Genomic DNA, 17,335 nt, shown 5'->3' with positions numbered 1-17,335 from the left:
TTTCTGACTCAGAGATAAGGGCAGAAGTTGTGACTGAGGATTGAGTTTATTCCTGTACATATACGTAGTAGGTGGTATTTCACACTTTGCATTATCCAGTTAAATAACTTTCAGTTCAACAGAATGCATTTAAAAAGCTTGCAAAGAAACTACAATACTCAGTACATGCTTGAATAAATGAATATAACAGAAAAAATAAATATGAATGTAAGTATATTCAATGAACACTCTCTGGTTAAAAGTGTTAATTTAGAACAATTAATTATACAAAACAGTATAACAGTATAGATGTGTTTCAAGAGCTAAACTGATTTTAAACGAAAATAATCTTTTTTTTTTTAATCAAATGACAACCGTAATTACAGATTTAGAGATTGAGAGAAATAACACACTTATAATAAATAGCACACTGGATAAAAATGATCATGAGTTTTGAGTAGTCTTAATTTCATTCACATTTCCCTGAAGACCATGAGCAGCAGTGACAAGAGAATTCAGAAATCCTTGTTTTTAGCGCCACCAGTGGCTGTTGAGTGAACAGCAGCCAGCAATTTGTTGCACGTGCTCGCTCGCGTCGAGTGCTCTTGTAACACTTACAAGATAATGAATGTGATTTAAGTCACCGTTATAATCACAAGACGCCTTTTTGCTTAAAAGTAAAACAAAGTTTGAAATACCTTTCAATCTGCTGTTCAAAAACATATCATAGTCGTCCACGCTGCTGACGTTCAGATGAGTGCTGCACGCTCTAAATGAAAATAGCCAAACAACAACATTTGACTGTATGCCGTGAGAAAACGACAAAGAAAGCATCTGATCATAGTGATTTGGATGTTTTCACCAGCTCTGCAATTCACCTCCATCATTGTCGATGAGGTAGGTAATTAAAATCAAACTGTTATGATAGTTTGTTTGATTAAGTAGATTTGAGACTTGGCTATGACTACAGCTTGAATTAATATATTTCTTTTCATGACACATTGACATTGTACATAATATACAATTTTTCAACCTGAAGATTATAGGCTATTATGTTTCATGTGTCATGGACATAAAATATGGAGGACCACTTGAAAATAAAATGAAGATTCAATATATCAATAATTCAAACATAAAAATGTACACAAATAAATTACTTTTAAATAGACAAATTAATGGACATTTTTAAAGTTGTTTATTTAATTTGTGTTTTTAAATGTATTGCAATAAAACCACAAAACAATAAATAAATAAAAACATTTTAAATGTATATATAAATTGACAAAATGTAAAATTGGTTATTTAATTCGTGTTTTTAAACGTAGATTAATAAAAAAAAAAAAGTAGGCCTACTTTAATAAATCATTTTAAAGGCACATGTTTAAAAAAAACTTTAAAAAAAAAGCATTTGGCAAACCATTTCTCTATCTATTTGCCAAATGCGTTTCTTTATCATGTCAAGTCAAGTATATTTATATAGCGCTTTTCACAATATTGATTGCATCAAAGCAGCTTCACAGTATCAATCAAAAACTTTTCTTAGTGGAAAAACATCCACGTTTGGTAGAGCTGAACAAGGGTATTACTGATTGGTTAATTAATTTGAATATCCCCAATTGAGCAAGCAACAGGCAACAGTGGCAAGGAACCGAAAAACTCAATCATTGAACTCCACTCCACATTGAATTATAGAAGTCTATAATGTGTTATGTGTATGGTAGGGCAAAGAAATGTGTCTTTATTCAAGCTTTTGTTATAGTGTGTCTGCTTCCCGGACAATAGTAGGAAGACTTTTCCACAATTTTGGTGCTACCTTATCCATTTGTCAATTGAGTTAAAAAATGCCATTGGACAGTATGGCGGGCCGGAAGGTCCAAAAACAGGACTAATGACTTTTTGTAGGAAGTCACTATACTATTTGTCCCGAAAGTTATACTAAAGCAAAATCTAGAGTAGTAGTTTTTGTCTGATAAATTATTAAAAACTGCCTGTCTCCCACGTCTAAATGCACTGTCATTGGACAGTTAGAGACACCATACGTCATTAGCGGGAGTTTGAAGACGGGTTCGAGGCGAGCGACACAAAAATGGCAGGTGAATCTGAATGTGTTTTCAGAGGGATTGTGGATGATTTGTTGTCTTTAGCTGAAGAAATCCTCCTCTCGATTATCATTTTATATATAAAATAGTTTCACAGTTGAGAGAAGACGTTGCAAACGCAGCGGATAATTGAGGTTGTACAATAAATGGAAGGATTCGGGTTATGTTTGATGAGGCTCAGAGTGTCATGCAACGACTGTGTCCCTCTGTTGTCCCTCTTTTCCGTTGAGACGTTTCGTTGCTATGATACAGAATATCCGCAGCAGTTGAATGTTGTGACAGTTGGTCGGTGTGGTATTAGTCCTGCCCCTCCTCCACTGTGATTGGATGGCTGGGTAAAAAGTGACAGTGATGAGCGCTGTGCTTTATCCAAAGTTGAACATTTTTCAACTCGGCGACCAGTAAAAAACGCTGGGCGCTCGGCGCTTCAGCGTGAAAAAAACGCTCAGCGCCTCGGTACGCTTATGGTGTTTAAAAAACGCAACGCTCCCATTGAAAACAATTGAAAACATACGCCAGGTGCGTGGAAAAACGCTTTGATGGACACACGGCCTAAGGACAGTCCAACGAAAACTTGCACATGATGGTTTGAAGTATGTAAAAGAAAATGTTGTATATTTTTCCCCTGAAATAATAGCCTCCCATCGTGTAATGATTTAGAAAGCATGTTAAACTGACATCTTCTAAACGTCTATTTGACATCTGACAGGAAACGTCCTATATACGTATTGCAGATGAGCAAACACTCTTAAAAATACGTCTTCCAGATGGTAACATCACATCAAATAGACTTGTGCTATCTGGGAGGTAGATGTCGCCGAATGTCAAATCTGGCCATGTGTCCGGGCTTTTGCTTCAATTCTCACTCAGGTGATATGGATCAGGCAGAGAGCATGAACCCTGGTTATATAAAAGCTTAACCTTATATCTCCTTTTAGCTTCTTCGTACAAAGAATTATCATGCTGACAAAACACAGGTAGACTGCTGCGTATGTCTTGGTTCTTTCTGCCAACCAGTTCGCGCCCACGCCCATATCGTGATGTCACTTTTGACTCCGGCGAACATCGCTATTAAAACAATTATTATTATTATTATTATTTTTTTTGGTATGACAAACTCAGAGCTCAATTTATTTTGACTTGACAGGGACATTAAAGCGCTCACATACAATCGAATTTTCCACCTTCACGTAAGTTAACCAACTAGGAACTTGACGTTAAATATCCAGCCTAATGTTTAGTTTAAACATGCTGAAACTCATAAGGGTCATAAGATTGACCGCTGTGGTTAAAACTACACGGAAGAGAGACTCTCGGGAGTGCGCGTAACCCCCACTCCCTTTTGATTTTCCTGGCAAAAACATCCCTGGTCATTCAGTCTTTTCATAGTTTAAGTTTAGTTATTTTCCACATATTGGCAATACAAGGTGATTATTACATGCAGACCCTTTCATGTTGATTGTGTGTCTCATATTGTAATCGCAAATGTCACATGCAAGGATCATTACTAAAATGTGCAATGTGTGTGAGAACTAAGTCTTTTAATGCACAGTAACCTGAACTACATGTTTTAACATGTATTATTAAAACCCTGAAGGAATATAGCAGCGACTCCAATAGATGACAGTCACGTGTCTTTTAATCATCCGAACCAAGGATCTTATTGTTTGTTCTGTGGGAATATGTCTAGATGATTAAATAGCGATGGCACAAATTCAGGAGCGAGTTTCGCAATCATCTTCAGTGAATCATGAAGGATTGTTTTTTTGTTAAAACTAGAACAAGACTAAGGGTCGGAGTAGTTCAGTCAAATGGCAATGAAGAAAAAGACTCAAAACATGCACAACTATTCAAAACTAAAGATTAAAGACTCAACAAATTCTGCAGAACACTTTATGAAGTGGAGTGAAATGCAAAATGAGAGAAGCGAATGTCATACAAAAACAATTTATATAAGTGCTATAGAATGTAAAATAGAAATCAGAGGGTTGTATAACATGCAGGTAAGAATTGTTGTTAAAAATACTTCCAAAACAACACACACAAGCCGGAAGATTTCCTTTGCTTATTTTTAGTACATTTGCTCTGGATGCCAGAGGTCAACTAACTAGGTTAGGCTATAAAGTCACTAACAAGGCTAAGTGTAAAATCCTCAGCAGAACACAAGACAGACACACTTACCTGCTCGTGAACCTGCTCTTCCGGGCAGAGATCTGGACAAACACACTCAAGATATACATATGGTGAGTCTTTACAAGGAATTATTCTTCAATAGACAACTTAACCTCTAGTATTTTTTTTTTTATTGTAGTGTAAGATTATACATGTATTTTAATATACATATTAGAATAATATCTGATGGATCACATGAGTGACACTGAAGACTGGACTTTAGCTTTACAGAAATAAATTGGTTTTTAAAGTATAAAATATTTTATTATTTTAAATTGTAATATTTCACAATATTACAGGTTTTTTTCTGTATTTTTGACCAAAAAAATGCAGGCTTAATGAGCATAAGAGGCTTTCAAAAACAGTTAAAAATGGCAATGTTTCCAAACTTTTCCAAACAATTATACAGGTTATACAAGATATTTTATTTCACAGTAGAAAAAAGTTGCTGCCTTAATTTTTTAAAAGTACAATCAACTTGAATATTTAAGTCATTGCAACTTAAATGAAATTAAATTGACTTAAAACAATGAGTTGAATCTTAATTTGATGAGTTAAAGCAATGTAAGAACATATGTTGTCATAACGCATTGATCATATAATATATATATATATATATTTTTACAGTGTTATTATTTTGACTATTTAGAAAATCCAGACACGGAATACATATTTATTTAAACAAATAGTAATTATTTTATAAATATAAAAAAATATTTACATGTATTTAAAAACAGATGTATATGCAAAACTATAATATATGTATCATGTTAAAAATGCACAGTAAAAAGAATATTTTCATGATTTTCATGACATGATTTTTATCATAAGGTTTTTTCTTTTGTCAAATCAGCTTAGATAATTTATGTAGTTCAGAGAACATAATATTTTGAGTTTCTGATGATTAAATCAATTTCCTTCATAACTCAGTTTTTCCATTTCAATGAACTTAAAATTTTAAGGCAACCAGGTTACTTATTTTTTTAAGTTAAACCAACAATATTTTTTACACACACACATTAACAGAATAGATGATAAACTTAAACTTTCATATTGTCTTAAACTAGACAATATGAAATATTTCATTACCAAATTTAAAGATTCAGATGCCATACAATTTTTATTCCATAACAAATCTGTCTATAACAGTTAATCTAATAAAATAGCTGCGAAATTAATCTAAGAGAAAATAGCCGCGTTTCCACCGCAGGAACTTCCCCTAGGAAAAAGGGACTTTGGATTGGTACTCTGTGTTTCCACCGCAGGAGCCAGAGTCCAAATGAAGTTCCCGGGTAAATATTTCCCTCAGAAAGTCCCTACTTGTGACGTAGTACTTTTTCAAAGTTCAGGCATTTTCAGGGGTGGGACTGGGGGCTGAACATGCTGATTGGTTGAGTACATGCCGCATTTTGATTGGTTGACTCCACGCAGCATTTAATTTCACCCACCATTTTTAAAAGTCTGTTGCGGTGCATGCAGTAACAGTTGTTTGCTATTCAAACCAACAATGGAGTTTAAAAAAATACGACCGGTGGACAAACGACGAGGTTCAGGCTTTTTTAAGTTTACATTTAGAGCATGAAATTCAGCAGGAACTGTAAAGTAGCGTGCAAGCCTACGTACAAGCCTCACACCGGACCCGAATAGCGCATCAAATTCGCGTCTACCGTGTCTAGTTTGACGCTTGACCACTTTGTGTTAATTCGCACGTTAAGAGTTTAACTGTTTTTTGTTTTGTTTTGATGACAAATAGACCCAGCCTTCATAAGTTATTAACCTGTCCTGTGATATTTTTTTCTCTCTCTCTCACGTCCAGACATGGTTGTCTTTACATCATAATAATATTTCATATAATCTAGATATGGAATAAATAACATTCAATACAAAATGAACATGTCTCGTATATTGAAATAAAGTTTTAAGTGATAAAATATTTGCTTTGTTGTGCATTAGAACCACACCAGGCATTTAGTCATATTACAAAATAATTTATTGAAGCATCCTGATCCTTCACCACGTGAGCAAGCAGCTAGGCTCCTGATTGGTTAACGTGGCGCGAATTGACGCCAAAGTTCAGATTTTTCAACTCAGGCGACAGACGTGAATTCGCGTCAAACGCCTGAATGCACAAACAGCACTACCTAAATCATTCGCGCGAATAAGGCGTATTCGCGTCTACGCCTCATTCGCGCCACAGGATGTTTTTATGCGCATAACGTGTCTTTGATTTGACTTAATATTGAAATCATTCGCGCCTGACGTGCTATTCGCGTCCGGTGTGAACTCGTAGGCAGAAACAGGTCTGGGTGGAAAAAAGTTCCTGGGACAAATTTTTCCAGGTAATTTCGATGGAAACGCGGCTAATGTGGCAAAATCAAACTTGCACAAAAACAGCTAAACACAATGAAAACAGGCCTGGAAACATTTCAAATAAATCTCCTGATGAAATGGATACTCTTCCATTCACAGTTGATCAAGCTCAGGAAATGAAATACTAATGTTAGAGGAGTGTTATTAACACGTTCTTCTCATGGTTGAATTTTTTTAGTAATGAAATTGAAGGCTTGAATCCAGTGTGTTTATTTGACACGCTCTCTCAGTTCCAGCATGAAGCCCAGGAGGCGTATGACCTCTGTGGATCTTCTCCCTACGATCGCAGAGCTCCAGGAAAGCGAGCTTCAGCAGAGTCTGGATGAGTACATGGACTCCATACGAGAGCTGTCCCAACCGACCTACCCTCTCAGCGGGCCCCTCCAGGGCTCCCGTCTGCCACCCAAATACCCCAGCATGTCACTGGCACGCAAGCCCGGGGCTCTCAATGGACCTGACAACGATTCACTAACCTTGACAGACTCAAAGGGCCCGGACAGTTCAAATCAGGAGCCTCTGGACTGGCTGTTCGCACAAGCGCAACACGGCGGGGCGGCACTCGCTCCGACCAGACCGGAAGACGTGTGCATGATATGAGTAGTAGTAGACACAGCCTCATGAATGTGCTGCAATAATCAAAACTGTTGCAATTAATTATTTAAATTTTAACAGGGATGTGCTCAAAGCTCAAATCCGGTTTTGGAAAGGCACGGAAAATGAATAATGCATTCTACGGAGGCCCTAAAGGGACATGGTCGGGCTTGTTGCGGTAGTCGGTTACATTACATTACATCAGATTTCAGTTATAACGTGAAGATGGTAATGATTGACAGGACGATGTGGGAGGATTTGGTGTGGTGTGTGACAAATATTTTATCTTGTGAATGTGTGTTCAGTACACATATTGCTATACAGAGTACATGAGATTGCGACTTAGAAAGTGAAAGTAAAAAGCGAGTGTGCATTCAAAAGTGATTTCAATACCCTGCATATTGAGTAATTACTCAACTACATAATTGCGAGATGCAGAGCATTGAAATATATATTTTTCCATCAGGGCTCCATAAGGTATCATATCTTTTCTGAACATAGTATTTGGCTTCAGGGACATAATATAAATCCAATATTTTTATATTAAATTTTGTGCTTTTTTTTTTTCTTTTAGCAGTAAATGGGGGCTAGTTGTCACAAGGGATGCATCCCAACAACTATAATATAGGTTTCATTAATATCAGGTTGTAAATCAAATACCATTCTGTTAGCCAAATGGTTGAACATTTTGTTACCTTTTCCTTTTTTGTTGTTTCATGAATATTATATACTATATACTGTACGATACTGTATAAAATACACTACTGTTCAAAGTTTATGATTAGTAAGATTTGAAGAAATTAATATTTTTTGATGCATTAAAGTCTATATTTTTAATATCTGTGTTATCAAAGAATCCAGCTTTTTTCAAATTACATCTATTCACAAAAACGAATGATGAAGGATCATGTGACTTTGAATACTGGAAAAAAAAAACAGCTTTGCATTACTGGAATAAATTACATTTGAAAAGATATAATAGATTTCTATTGTGACAACATGACCAGCTCTTGAAGCATTATGCAATCACAGACGTAAATGTGCAGTTAAACAAACTGTAGACTATATTAATGAATGTAAAATAATAGTAATACAAATAATATGATAACTTAGCATAAACTGACTATGCATTAAATGCAGAAAGAGCAACAGAAGAAAGCAATTACAGTCAGCATGTTCTACTAAACACAAAATAGTTAGGTTTCGATTTCCCCTAAGTCACCGTTGTTCTCAGACACACTGGGCATGATTTATTTAACCAAAAAAGAATGTGGTGTTGCTGCCAGGTAGATTGAAAAAACTTGCACAACCATTCTGGACTGAATCACTTGAACACTGAAAGCAGAGAGCTCTGTGTGTGGATTAAGTATACCGGTAATGTAAACAGAAGATTGCTATCATTGAGTTCAATGGTCGGAGAGAGAAGTTAGACAGCCAAGCTATTTCACAATCTTCAAACATATTTTTGATGTATTCTCTGCTTCACTGGTAAGGGGATTTTTGGGCCACACAATGATAACCAGTCTGCATACTGGGTGAATGAGTTGATCATCACTTCCTGAGAATGGCATTCTTCCTAGCTCATGATTTTTTTTTTAATTTGGGAATGACATGGCATATAAATTCTGAGAATCTTGATCTTATTATATGAGCAATCTGAATATATCGGAGTGACTTTGCAAAAGTTGACTGATGTCTGCAACAAGTCTCAATTTAAAAGTGAGCTATGTTGCCCCCACCCCCAATCCCTAAAAAACAAGTCACCATTGACGCTTATCTAACGCTGAATAAAACCAATGAGTTTGAACCTTTAAAACCTTTCTCGTACCAACTCTGATCCCTTCACCACTGTCACACTCCCACATCCTACAGTTTCAATGCTGCCATGGGAAATTCTTCCATGAACAGGTAGATGTGTATTATTGCGATGATGCATGATGGGATGAGTGATAAATCAGGTTTAGCGTGCCTCAGATTACACGATTTTTTTTTGTCTGTTACGATAGTCACTGTGTCAGATTACGCGATTTTGACTCCGAAAATCTTGTCGTGTCGTTGACAAGACATGTCAGACTACACGTTACTTCTTGACCAGTCATAGCATGCCGTCTTTAACGGCGTGCATCATGTCATCGAGAAGGCGAAATTAGTAGCGAGTGACTTCCGGAAACGAACGTAAACAAACAATGGATGAAGTGTTGAGTGTTGTATTGGCTGTCTTGTGTTCAGAAAAAAGTTAAAAAAAGAAAGAAAACCCGACAATGGACACGTTCCTGGATTGCTCGAAGAGGTCAGTATGGGCTGTCAATCCTCCAAAGAGAACTTGAGGTAAAATATTGTTTTCTTGTATATTTGTACTTTTAGTGGCACTAGGGCTGTTGGAACGAATTCCGAAATTCGAATATAATTCGAATACTAAAAAAATCAATAGTATTCGAATGCTGAAGTTACTAATCGAATATTGCTTTTTTAAGTATTTTTTTTTTTTAAATGTCAAATGCAATCTTGTCTTTCTCGCCGCCTTGGCTTACACACATTTGAAAATGAAATGCTTTTGTTTCGTCTGACGAACAATAAAGTTTTTGAATCGTAACACAAGTGTGCACGTTATCCACGCTGTATCATCAACATTACTGTCAAAAATGGTAAATGTTTAAGAATGTAAAAAGCACCTCCCAAAGCGCCCGTGAAGCGAAAAACGCATGTATCTCAACGGATTTGTCGAGCACCGAGCTTGAACCGTCCAGTCGAACTGAAAATTACGATATAAGTTTCAGAATTTTTGGTGGTGTTTTCGCTGAGATATTAGCCGAAAACCATCGGAAGCGCTTCATCCATATTCAGCACGAATAAAATGTTTATTAGATGTCCCTCTAGTGGACAGAACGTGTAACAACAACCGTATGCTATAGTGGCATTGGCGATCCATAAGCCTGTGTAATGTCGTAAATATTAATAATAGAATGAATTTGAGCATTCGAATAGTATTCGAATATTAAATAAAATAAGGGATGGAATTCGAATAGTATTAGAGGAAGATTGACAGCCCTTGTTAGCACCATCGTCTCTCTTTCGTTTCGCCATTTTTGAAAGTTGTGTATGGAAAAGCTTCTGTGCTCCTATTGGTCAACCTCATACATGTGACGGAACCGTCGAGGACGATCGTTGAAAAAATTAAACATGCTAGTCTTTTTGTTGTGATGACGTGAAGCATCGCAGACGCGAAGTAGGTTGTCGCCCACTATGACACAGTATACGAGATGATACGATCGAATCTTGCGTCCCGACGCCCGTCGTCGTTTACGAATCCCCGTGACACCCTACGACGTCAAATGGGACGTGCCAAAATCGGACTAAAATCGTGTAATCTGAACCAGGCATTAGATTCATTCCACTAATGTTCAAAAGTGTGGGGTCTTTTTGTTTTGGTTGAAAGAATTGCCTATATGCAGGAAGAATATATAAATCACTAAATACATAGGATATATATATATATAAATAACAGTTGACAAGTGAAAAGTGGTAAACGGTGTATAGGAAAATTACAGTAATTTAAGACAACATGTGTTTTCTCTCTCTGCATTCCTGTCTCTTGCTTCATCCATTGAAAGTGGGTCAAAACAACTTACTCATCACACTTTCTAAAAGCGTGGTCCAAATCTTGTTAGCTTTCACTGGTGGACATTCTTCGCTGCATTGTAAAAAATGAATCATGGGTCTTATCATTTTAATTAAAAAAAAAAAAATTGCATATTTTATTAAGGGAATTGTGGTTCAGTGTTGTACAGAAAGTGAACATTGCACTAATAAAACCAAGAGATAGATTTTCCTACTTAAAAAAAGAAGAAGAAACTTTTGAGTTTTGAATTGAGGATAAAATGAAGTAAAGAAGGCTACCTATTTATTTGAAAAGAATTACTTCAATTATGCAGATTTATTTAGAGACACCATTGTTAGTTCCCAGCATGCTTTGTAGAGAGTAAACATTGGAATGAAGTGTTATTTTATGTCTTTTTGAGTGAAGGGAAACATCTGTTAATGTTTAATGATGAGGATTTATGTTTGACATTTGAAAGAGTTTCAGTTATTTTGAAGTACCATTGTGTAGAAGAGTAGAGCTCATATTTATGTTGTGGATAACTGGCACTACTCATATTTTAAAGCATGTTGCTTTGTTTAATGAGCGACATTGCTAATGCCAATATTGTGTAATCGTGCAACGTGAATCAAAGTCGCACACAAACAGGTCATTTCAGTCAACTCAACATCACACACATTTGAGTGTCAACTTAAAAAGCAGATTTCAGTAAAATTATTAAACTCATTATGTGCAGGATTGGTGATTGCTCAATACACGAAAGAATTATGCAAATATTGAATTTAATTCATACAATTTTAATTACATTTTATGAATTAAACATACAATTTAAATAAAATTAAAAATTGATTGAAGGAATTTAAGGAAAACGTATTAATACCAGTGTTGGGGAAAGTTACTTTAAAAAGTAATGTGTTACAATGATGCAAAAGTAACTAATTGGATTACTTTTTATGAAAAATAATAGGTTACATTACATTTGTGTCACTTCTTCTCATCTAGGCTGGGGTTGTACGTTTTTTAAAAACAAGTTATATTTTATTTGTAAATGTAAAGGCCCTTTCACAAAAAAATTAATATGAATAAGCCTCAGACTGAAGGAAATGCGCATCCTCGCCTATACAGTAGAGGGCGCCGCTCAAAAAAACCTCTCAGCTGTGCCGCCATTCTGAATCACAGAAGAATAAGATGCAAGAGAACAAAGTTCAACACTGTCTAAATTAAAACACGAATGTGTGTCACATGTAGATTCTGTTTTGCTTTAGTTCTTGTCCCTGTGTTTAGGTTTGACTTAGTCTTCCCACCACTTCTTTCTTATTATGATTCCTTAGTTTTTCTTATTAGTCCCCACCTGTTCGTTGTTCTGTTGATTGCCATTCCTACGGGAAACTCCCGTAATTTGGATGGCCCAAACTCCTTTATGAATAATTGGACCAATGTGTTTGTCTAATGTTGACCAGTTACCAGATCTTCTATTAAATGCATTAAATTCACACAATCCACACACCACATACAATTTCAACCCGTTTGTCATCTCAACCTAGCAACCTACCCCAGTTGCGCAGTCGCGGAAAGCTCAACCCGAAAGCGAGCAATTCACCGTTTTTATTCATTTGAGGGACTTGAATCTGTTTTTGTTGAAGTTAGATGACTAAATGACTGCTCACATTTAGTCTAGAACTACAATAGCATCACGTTCACAGAGCGCACACAACTCACGCACTTACTCACAATTTCTCTCAACATGAGGACAGGAGAGCTGTCACTCAATACATGGGAAACCTTGCATAACTTAATTGAAAAAGTAACTCGGATATATGAGTTAATTACTTTACTACAGTAGTTACTTGAAAAAAGTAATCTGATTACACAACTCAAGTTACTTGTAATGCATTATCTTCAACACTGATTAAAACTAAATCCATAAAATGATCCTATGATGGAAACCCCTAAAAGGTTCAATATATGAAGCATCTGATATAGGCTAGAGTGAGATAAAGTTCTGGACTAAGTGTATTCCCATATGTGCAATCTGCATTTAATGTAATTGGGGGAAATGACCCCAAAATCTCCCAAAAATCCCAAAGGCTTCTGCCAGACATGATTATGAGGTATCGGCCTCAACATGTCAGATAGTGGCAATGTTCACATGTGTTTGCATGCGCTGACACTGATATGCATCATTATGCTGTGTGTTATCCGCTTTGGATGTTGAATCATTGCTTTCTTTTTAAAAAAAAAAAAACTTACCAAATGTATTCAGGTAACATGTGACTAACAAAATAAATAATCCAGCATTAAGAATTATTTAAACATTCTGTAAATATAGGCCTATAATCAATCATTTTGTCTAATCTTTGCAAGTCAAAAAGTCGTCATTATATTTCTATCCTGTTTGCGTTTATTTGGAACTGCGTTTTCACTCAATCCCAAGCCCCCACCCCCCTCCTCCTCTTTCTATCACTTTCTCTCACTCCTTGCTTCAACAGGCAGTACTTTGGAAATTCCGGTGCAGTAAATTGCATGACTGCTGGGAAATGATGTGGGAGTGGGATTCCCTCTCAATGGCCTATAAAAAACCAAGAGGAGAGGCTTCACTCCTCACACTTTCACTTCAGCTCCAGCAGCACTTGCTACTTTCTTTGAAAGCTCATCAAACCATTGGAGTTGATCTTTGCATTTCTCATCGATTTTTATCCACCAGCAAACAAGTTATGGCATTTTTACCCAAAGTCCTTCCCCTGCTGCTGCTCGCAGTAGTGTGTGTTCAGCTGAGTGGAGGTAAGACAATAACGGTTTAATGAGATAAATGTGCTTGCTTTGTTTTTAACATCAGCCATGTTTTTTTGTGCAGAATCATGCATTTTAAGCTAATCTTTCAAATGTCATTCCCTAACAGTTCTAGCTAACGTACGGGACAGATGTTGGTGTGTGGAAAATTTGAAGAAAGGCCTCCGAAAGGACACAATTGAAGAGTTCTCTGTTTTACCCATTAGGCCATACTGCGACCAAGTAGAAATCATGTAAGTGTCAATCTGTGATAAAACATAATATATGCATGTGATATTAAACATATATGCAGTGTATAATGTATTTTGCTTAGTGCATAATTAAGATATCAAGGGAGTTTTTAACAGGGTTATACTAAAAACAAGCACAATTAAAGATATATTCTGTTAAAACAAGTCTTTATCTTATGCATTGTTGCAATTTATTCATTTATTGGCCAAAAGCTCCAATCAGATTAGACAAAATACCATAAATTACCTTTCATTTCACACAGTTGCTAAGTGGATACCCATAGACTATATCATAGACTGAATCATATTAATTTGATGTGTTTTCATTGTTTGCAGACTGAAACTAAAACAAGCGAGTAATTCAAGTAAAGTCATCGAGCGGTGCTTGGATCCAAACACATTGCAAGGAAAGAACCTGCAGTCTTGCTGGAAGAGGTACTGCCATTTTTATTACGTCACTTTGTTTTTAATCGGTAATAATATAATAATACCAGACAATATTTGCCACACTAATCTAATGGGACCAAATATACTCTGTAACATTTTGCAGTAAGTTCTCATTTGTTACTATAAGTTAATGCATTAACTAACAATGAGAAGTAGCCAATAATTATTATTAATCATCGTTAATGTAAGTTAATACAAATCCAGCTGTTCATTGTTTGTTCAGAGTGCATTAACTAATGTTAACAAATACAACTTTTGATTTTAATTAACATTTAATTTCATCTAGCTACATAACATGTAGATGGATTGTTCTTAGTTCATGTTCATTGAAACCTTCCTGTAAAGTGTTATCATATATACCCTAAACATGACGGTATACTTATAGCAAAGTTAGTGCCCTTAATGCTCTTTAAGACAATTCTCAAGCTAATGTTTACATTTAGTAGGCTACATTTCATAGGCTATATCATTAATGTGACTTTTTTTGTTTGTGATTTTTGCAACAGCAAGAACATCAATAACACAGACACTTTTAAGATGTCGGATTGCCCAATGGCTCAAAAAGCATAAAGCCAGAAATGAAAGTACGGAAGAGCACGGGAGAACAGAACGGGGGGATTTGGAAACTCCAGAGACCCTGCAAGTGGAATTCCATCCTGTCACATGACCCAGCACGGCCCAATCAGGGATTTGAGAGATGGCCTCATGCAGTTAATGGGAAATCACAGAAGAGCAGAGAGCAGCCGCCTGCCAGTATACTGCTGACGCAGATGTTGTCGACAAAAGCGGTTTTGTTATAGAATTCACTTGCTGTATGACTGAAACACTGAATGTAACATTACTCCAAGCAGTATTTAAACTATATTTAAATGTTTTTTTTTTATCATGAGCTTATTTAAATTATTGTACAATGTTTAATATTAAAATGTGCAGTTGTTACTAAGGAACTACTTCTGTCTGATCAGACCCTTTAATGTTACATTATATTACATCTTTTTTTTTTTTTTGACATGACGTTTTTTTAAACATGAAGTATATTTTTAGGCCAGCTAACAAAAGATTTTACAGTGTTCTTTTGTACTGTTTTGTAATAAATTGCATAAAGACAATTTAGAGTTGTTTTGAATACTTATTTTCCATTATATTTCCCTCTTGATATGAGAATAGTTGTATGATTAATTACAGTAGCCTATAAAGGAAAACATGTTGGTTCGCATTAATGAATATTAGATGTGGAGAAAGAGACTGTCCTCTGAAGTAACTAAGATTTTACATGAGCTCCATCTGCTGGTCATGTGTACAAATGTACACTCAAAACGCCTCAAAGTGTGACGAATGACAAAAAAATAATTTGGCAGATGCTCTTATCCAAGTGCCCTGCTCAAAGTGTATGCTTTAAACCTTTTTGGCTTTCAGTGCAGATCTTTAACCATCATTGGTTCATTTTCTGCATGCATATTTTTTGTCCCTGAGAAAGAAAAGAAGAAGAAGAGGCATGAATTCATTAATTATTATCATTATTAATCCATTCATGTGCATTTTCAGTGTTTGCAGACTGACACTAATACTTGGAATACATCTGAAAAACCTATACTTAAACAATCATGTCTGCATGGGCAATGTAATAGGAAAGTAATTCAATTTAAAATATGTTACAATTAATTTATAATTAAGCCAATGACCTACAGTTTCACATCACACATCTAAAACTTAGATTTTATATTCACACCCTGTAATGGTCAAGCATGTTCGACAACATGGTGGACTTATTTATTACATTTTAAAATAAAAATTCATCCATGTGCAAACAGAAAATACATGTAGGCTATACAATATTTTTAAAGACATTTTGTGTTACTTCCACCCCGTTGTGCGATGATTCACTTCACACAGTCCCCGTCAATACTGTCGTAAAGGGCAGCGGACCACATCTTGCACGGAGGACATAAACTTGGACCGAAGGGTGTGTGTGTGTGTGTGTGTGTTCTTCTGTCTCTTCTCTCAGGGGAAATCAAAGCTTTTCTCTGGGTTTAACTAAGAGGGAGTGGAGAGAAGAATAGATCCTCAATACATTTCCACACTGTCAGTCTTCATCTCTCTCTATCCTTCCACTCATATCTCCCAAGATATAGTGCAAAATCAAGTTTTGGGCCTGATCTCAAAACAGTGGTGGTCTCTCTCTGTAAGTAAAGTTGAATAGATAAGTTCTTCAAACTCAAGCAAGCAAGCTAACAAACAAAATCATAAATATTATGCTATACTCGGTTTTTGTCCGTTTCAATTGTATACAGGTGAATCTCCAGGTCACATTTCATTTGACTTTTTTTTTTCCGAACGTAAAAACTACCATACAAAAAGTGACTGTAATTTTTTTTTTTTAAGTTTATTTAATTTAATTTAAAGCAAAATTCAGATTCACGTGTGTCCATTCAATGTGGCTCAAGGTTTTCCAGGAGAGTCCCAAAATAATGAAAATTAATAGTGTAATCAAGAATCTCTTGAAGTCTTGCAGTAGTGGTCCTCCAGTGTTTTTTTTAAAAAAAAAAAATAAATAAATAAATAAAAAATTCTTCTTACTGACTCAATTCCGTTCTTCAAAAGGGCAATCTGCAATTCCAAAGGACTGTTATTGGAGATATGACACAAAATCCTTTTCAAAAAAGTAATAGCTCTCCCAAACACGCCACCGGTGACAGTTTCCATTTTTTTTTACCAAGACTGACCAGATTACTGAAATTCAGTGATGGTATATTAAAATTTGTGGTTACTTGGCAGATGCTTTTATCTGAAAATAGAATTCTGGGATAATCCCATCCACGCGCTAGCTAAGATAAAAGACTAGGGGTGCGTCTGAAATCACGAACTGTCTGTGTAGGTGCTACATTTGAATTTACTTCGGGATCGTTAAAAAACTATGAAATTTGGACATACTACCACCGCTATGTCAAGTGACTTACCCAATGCCAGTTGCATTCACTACCATTCATAAATCCTCTCTTCTATTCATAAATCTTAACTTTTTTATGTCACAAACCCTCAATATGACAATCCTCTTGCAA

At 35.8% G+C, this 17,335-nt stretch overlaps 2 protein-coding genes across 3 annotated transcripts; both read left to right on the top strand.

Annotated features, from left to right (window-relative positions):
• The first annotated feature begins 537 nt into the window (after positions 1-537).
• LOC120490942 (uncharacterized) lies at positions 538-8,050 on the top strand. Of its 2 annotated transcripts, none has more exons than XM_089132051.1 (2): positions 538-876; positions 6,851-8,050. In XM_089132051.1, exons 1-2 carry the CDS (start codon positions 872-874, stop codon positions 7,215-7,217), a joined length of 372 nt encoding a protein of 123 aa, XP_088988177.1. In that variant the 5' UTR covers positions 538-871; the 3' UTR covers positions 7,218-8,050. The 2 variants fall into 2 exon arrangements, with proteins under 2 accessions (XP_088988177.1, XP_088988178.1); XM_089132052.1 differs by lacking the exon at positions 538-876 and adding an exon at positions 4,198-4,321.
• A 5,458-nt stretch (positions 8,051-13,508) lies between these two features.
• cxcl18b (chemokine (C-X-C motif) ligand 18b) lies at positions 13,509-15,385 on the top strand. The gene is made up of 4 exons (XM_089132053.1): positions 13,509-13,590; positions 13,709-13,832; positions 14,166-14,264; positions 14,783-15,385. The coding sequence occupies exons 1-4, from the start codon at positions 13,524-13,526 to the stop codon at positions 14,844-14,846; spliced, it is 354 nt and encodes a 117-aa protein (XP_088988179.1). The 5' UTR covers positions 13,509-13,523; the 3' UTR covers positions 14,847-15,385.
• Positions 15,386-17,335: the final 1,950 nt, after the last annotated feature.

The sequence above is a fragment of the Pimephales promelas genome, chromosome 6 (assembly GCF_988280905.1).
Source record: "Pimephales promelas chromosome 6, fPimPro1.hap1.1, whole genome shotgun sequence".
In the NCBI taxonomy this organism is placed as follows: domain Eukaryota; kingdom Metazoa; phylum Chordata; class Actinopteri; order Cypriniformes; family Leuciscidae; genus Pimephales; species Pimephales promelas.
This window is presented reverse-complemented; position numbering and strand designations above follow the sequence as displayed.

Coding starts and splice junctions, on each gene's coding strand:
- cxcl18b (XM_089132053.1), top strand. CDS start 13,524: ATGGCATTTTTACCCAAAGTCCTTCCCCTGCTGCTGCTCGCAGTAGTG. Junction 13,591..13,708: donor GTGTGTTCAGCTGAGTGGAG/GTAAGACAATAA, acceptor ATTCCCTAACAG/TTCTAGCTAACGTACGGGAC. Junction 13,833..14,165: donor TGCGACCAAGTAGAAATCAT/GTAAGTGTCAAT, acceptor CATTGTTTGCAG/ACTGAAACTAAAACAAGCGA.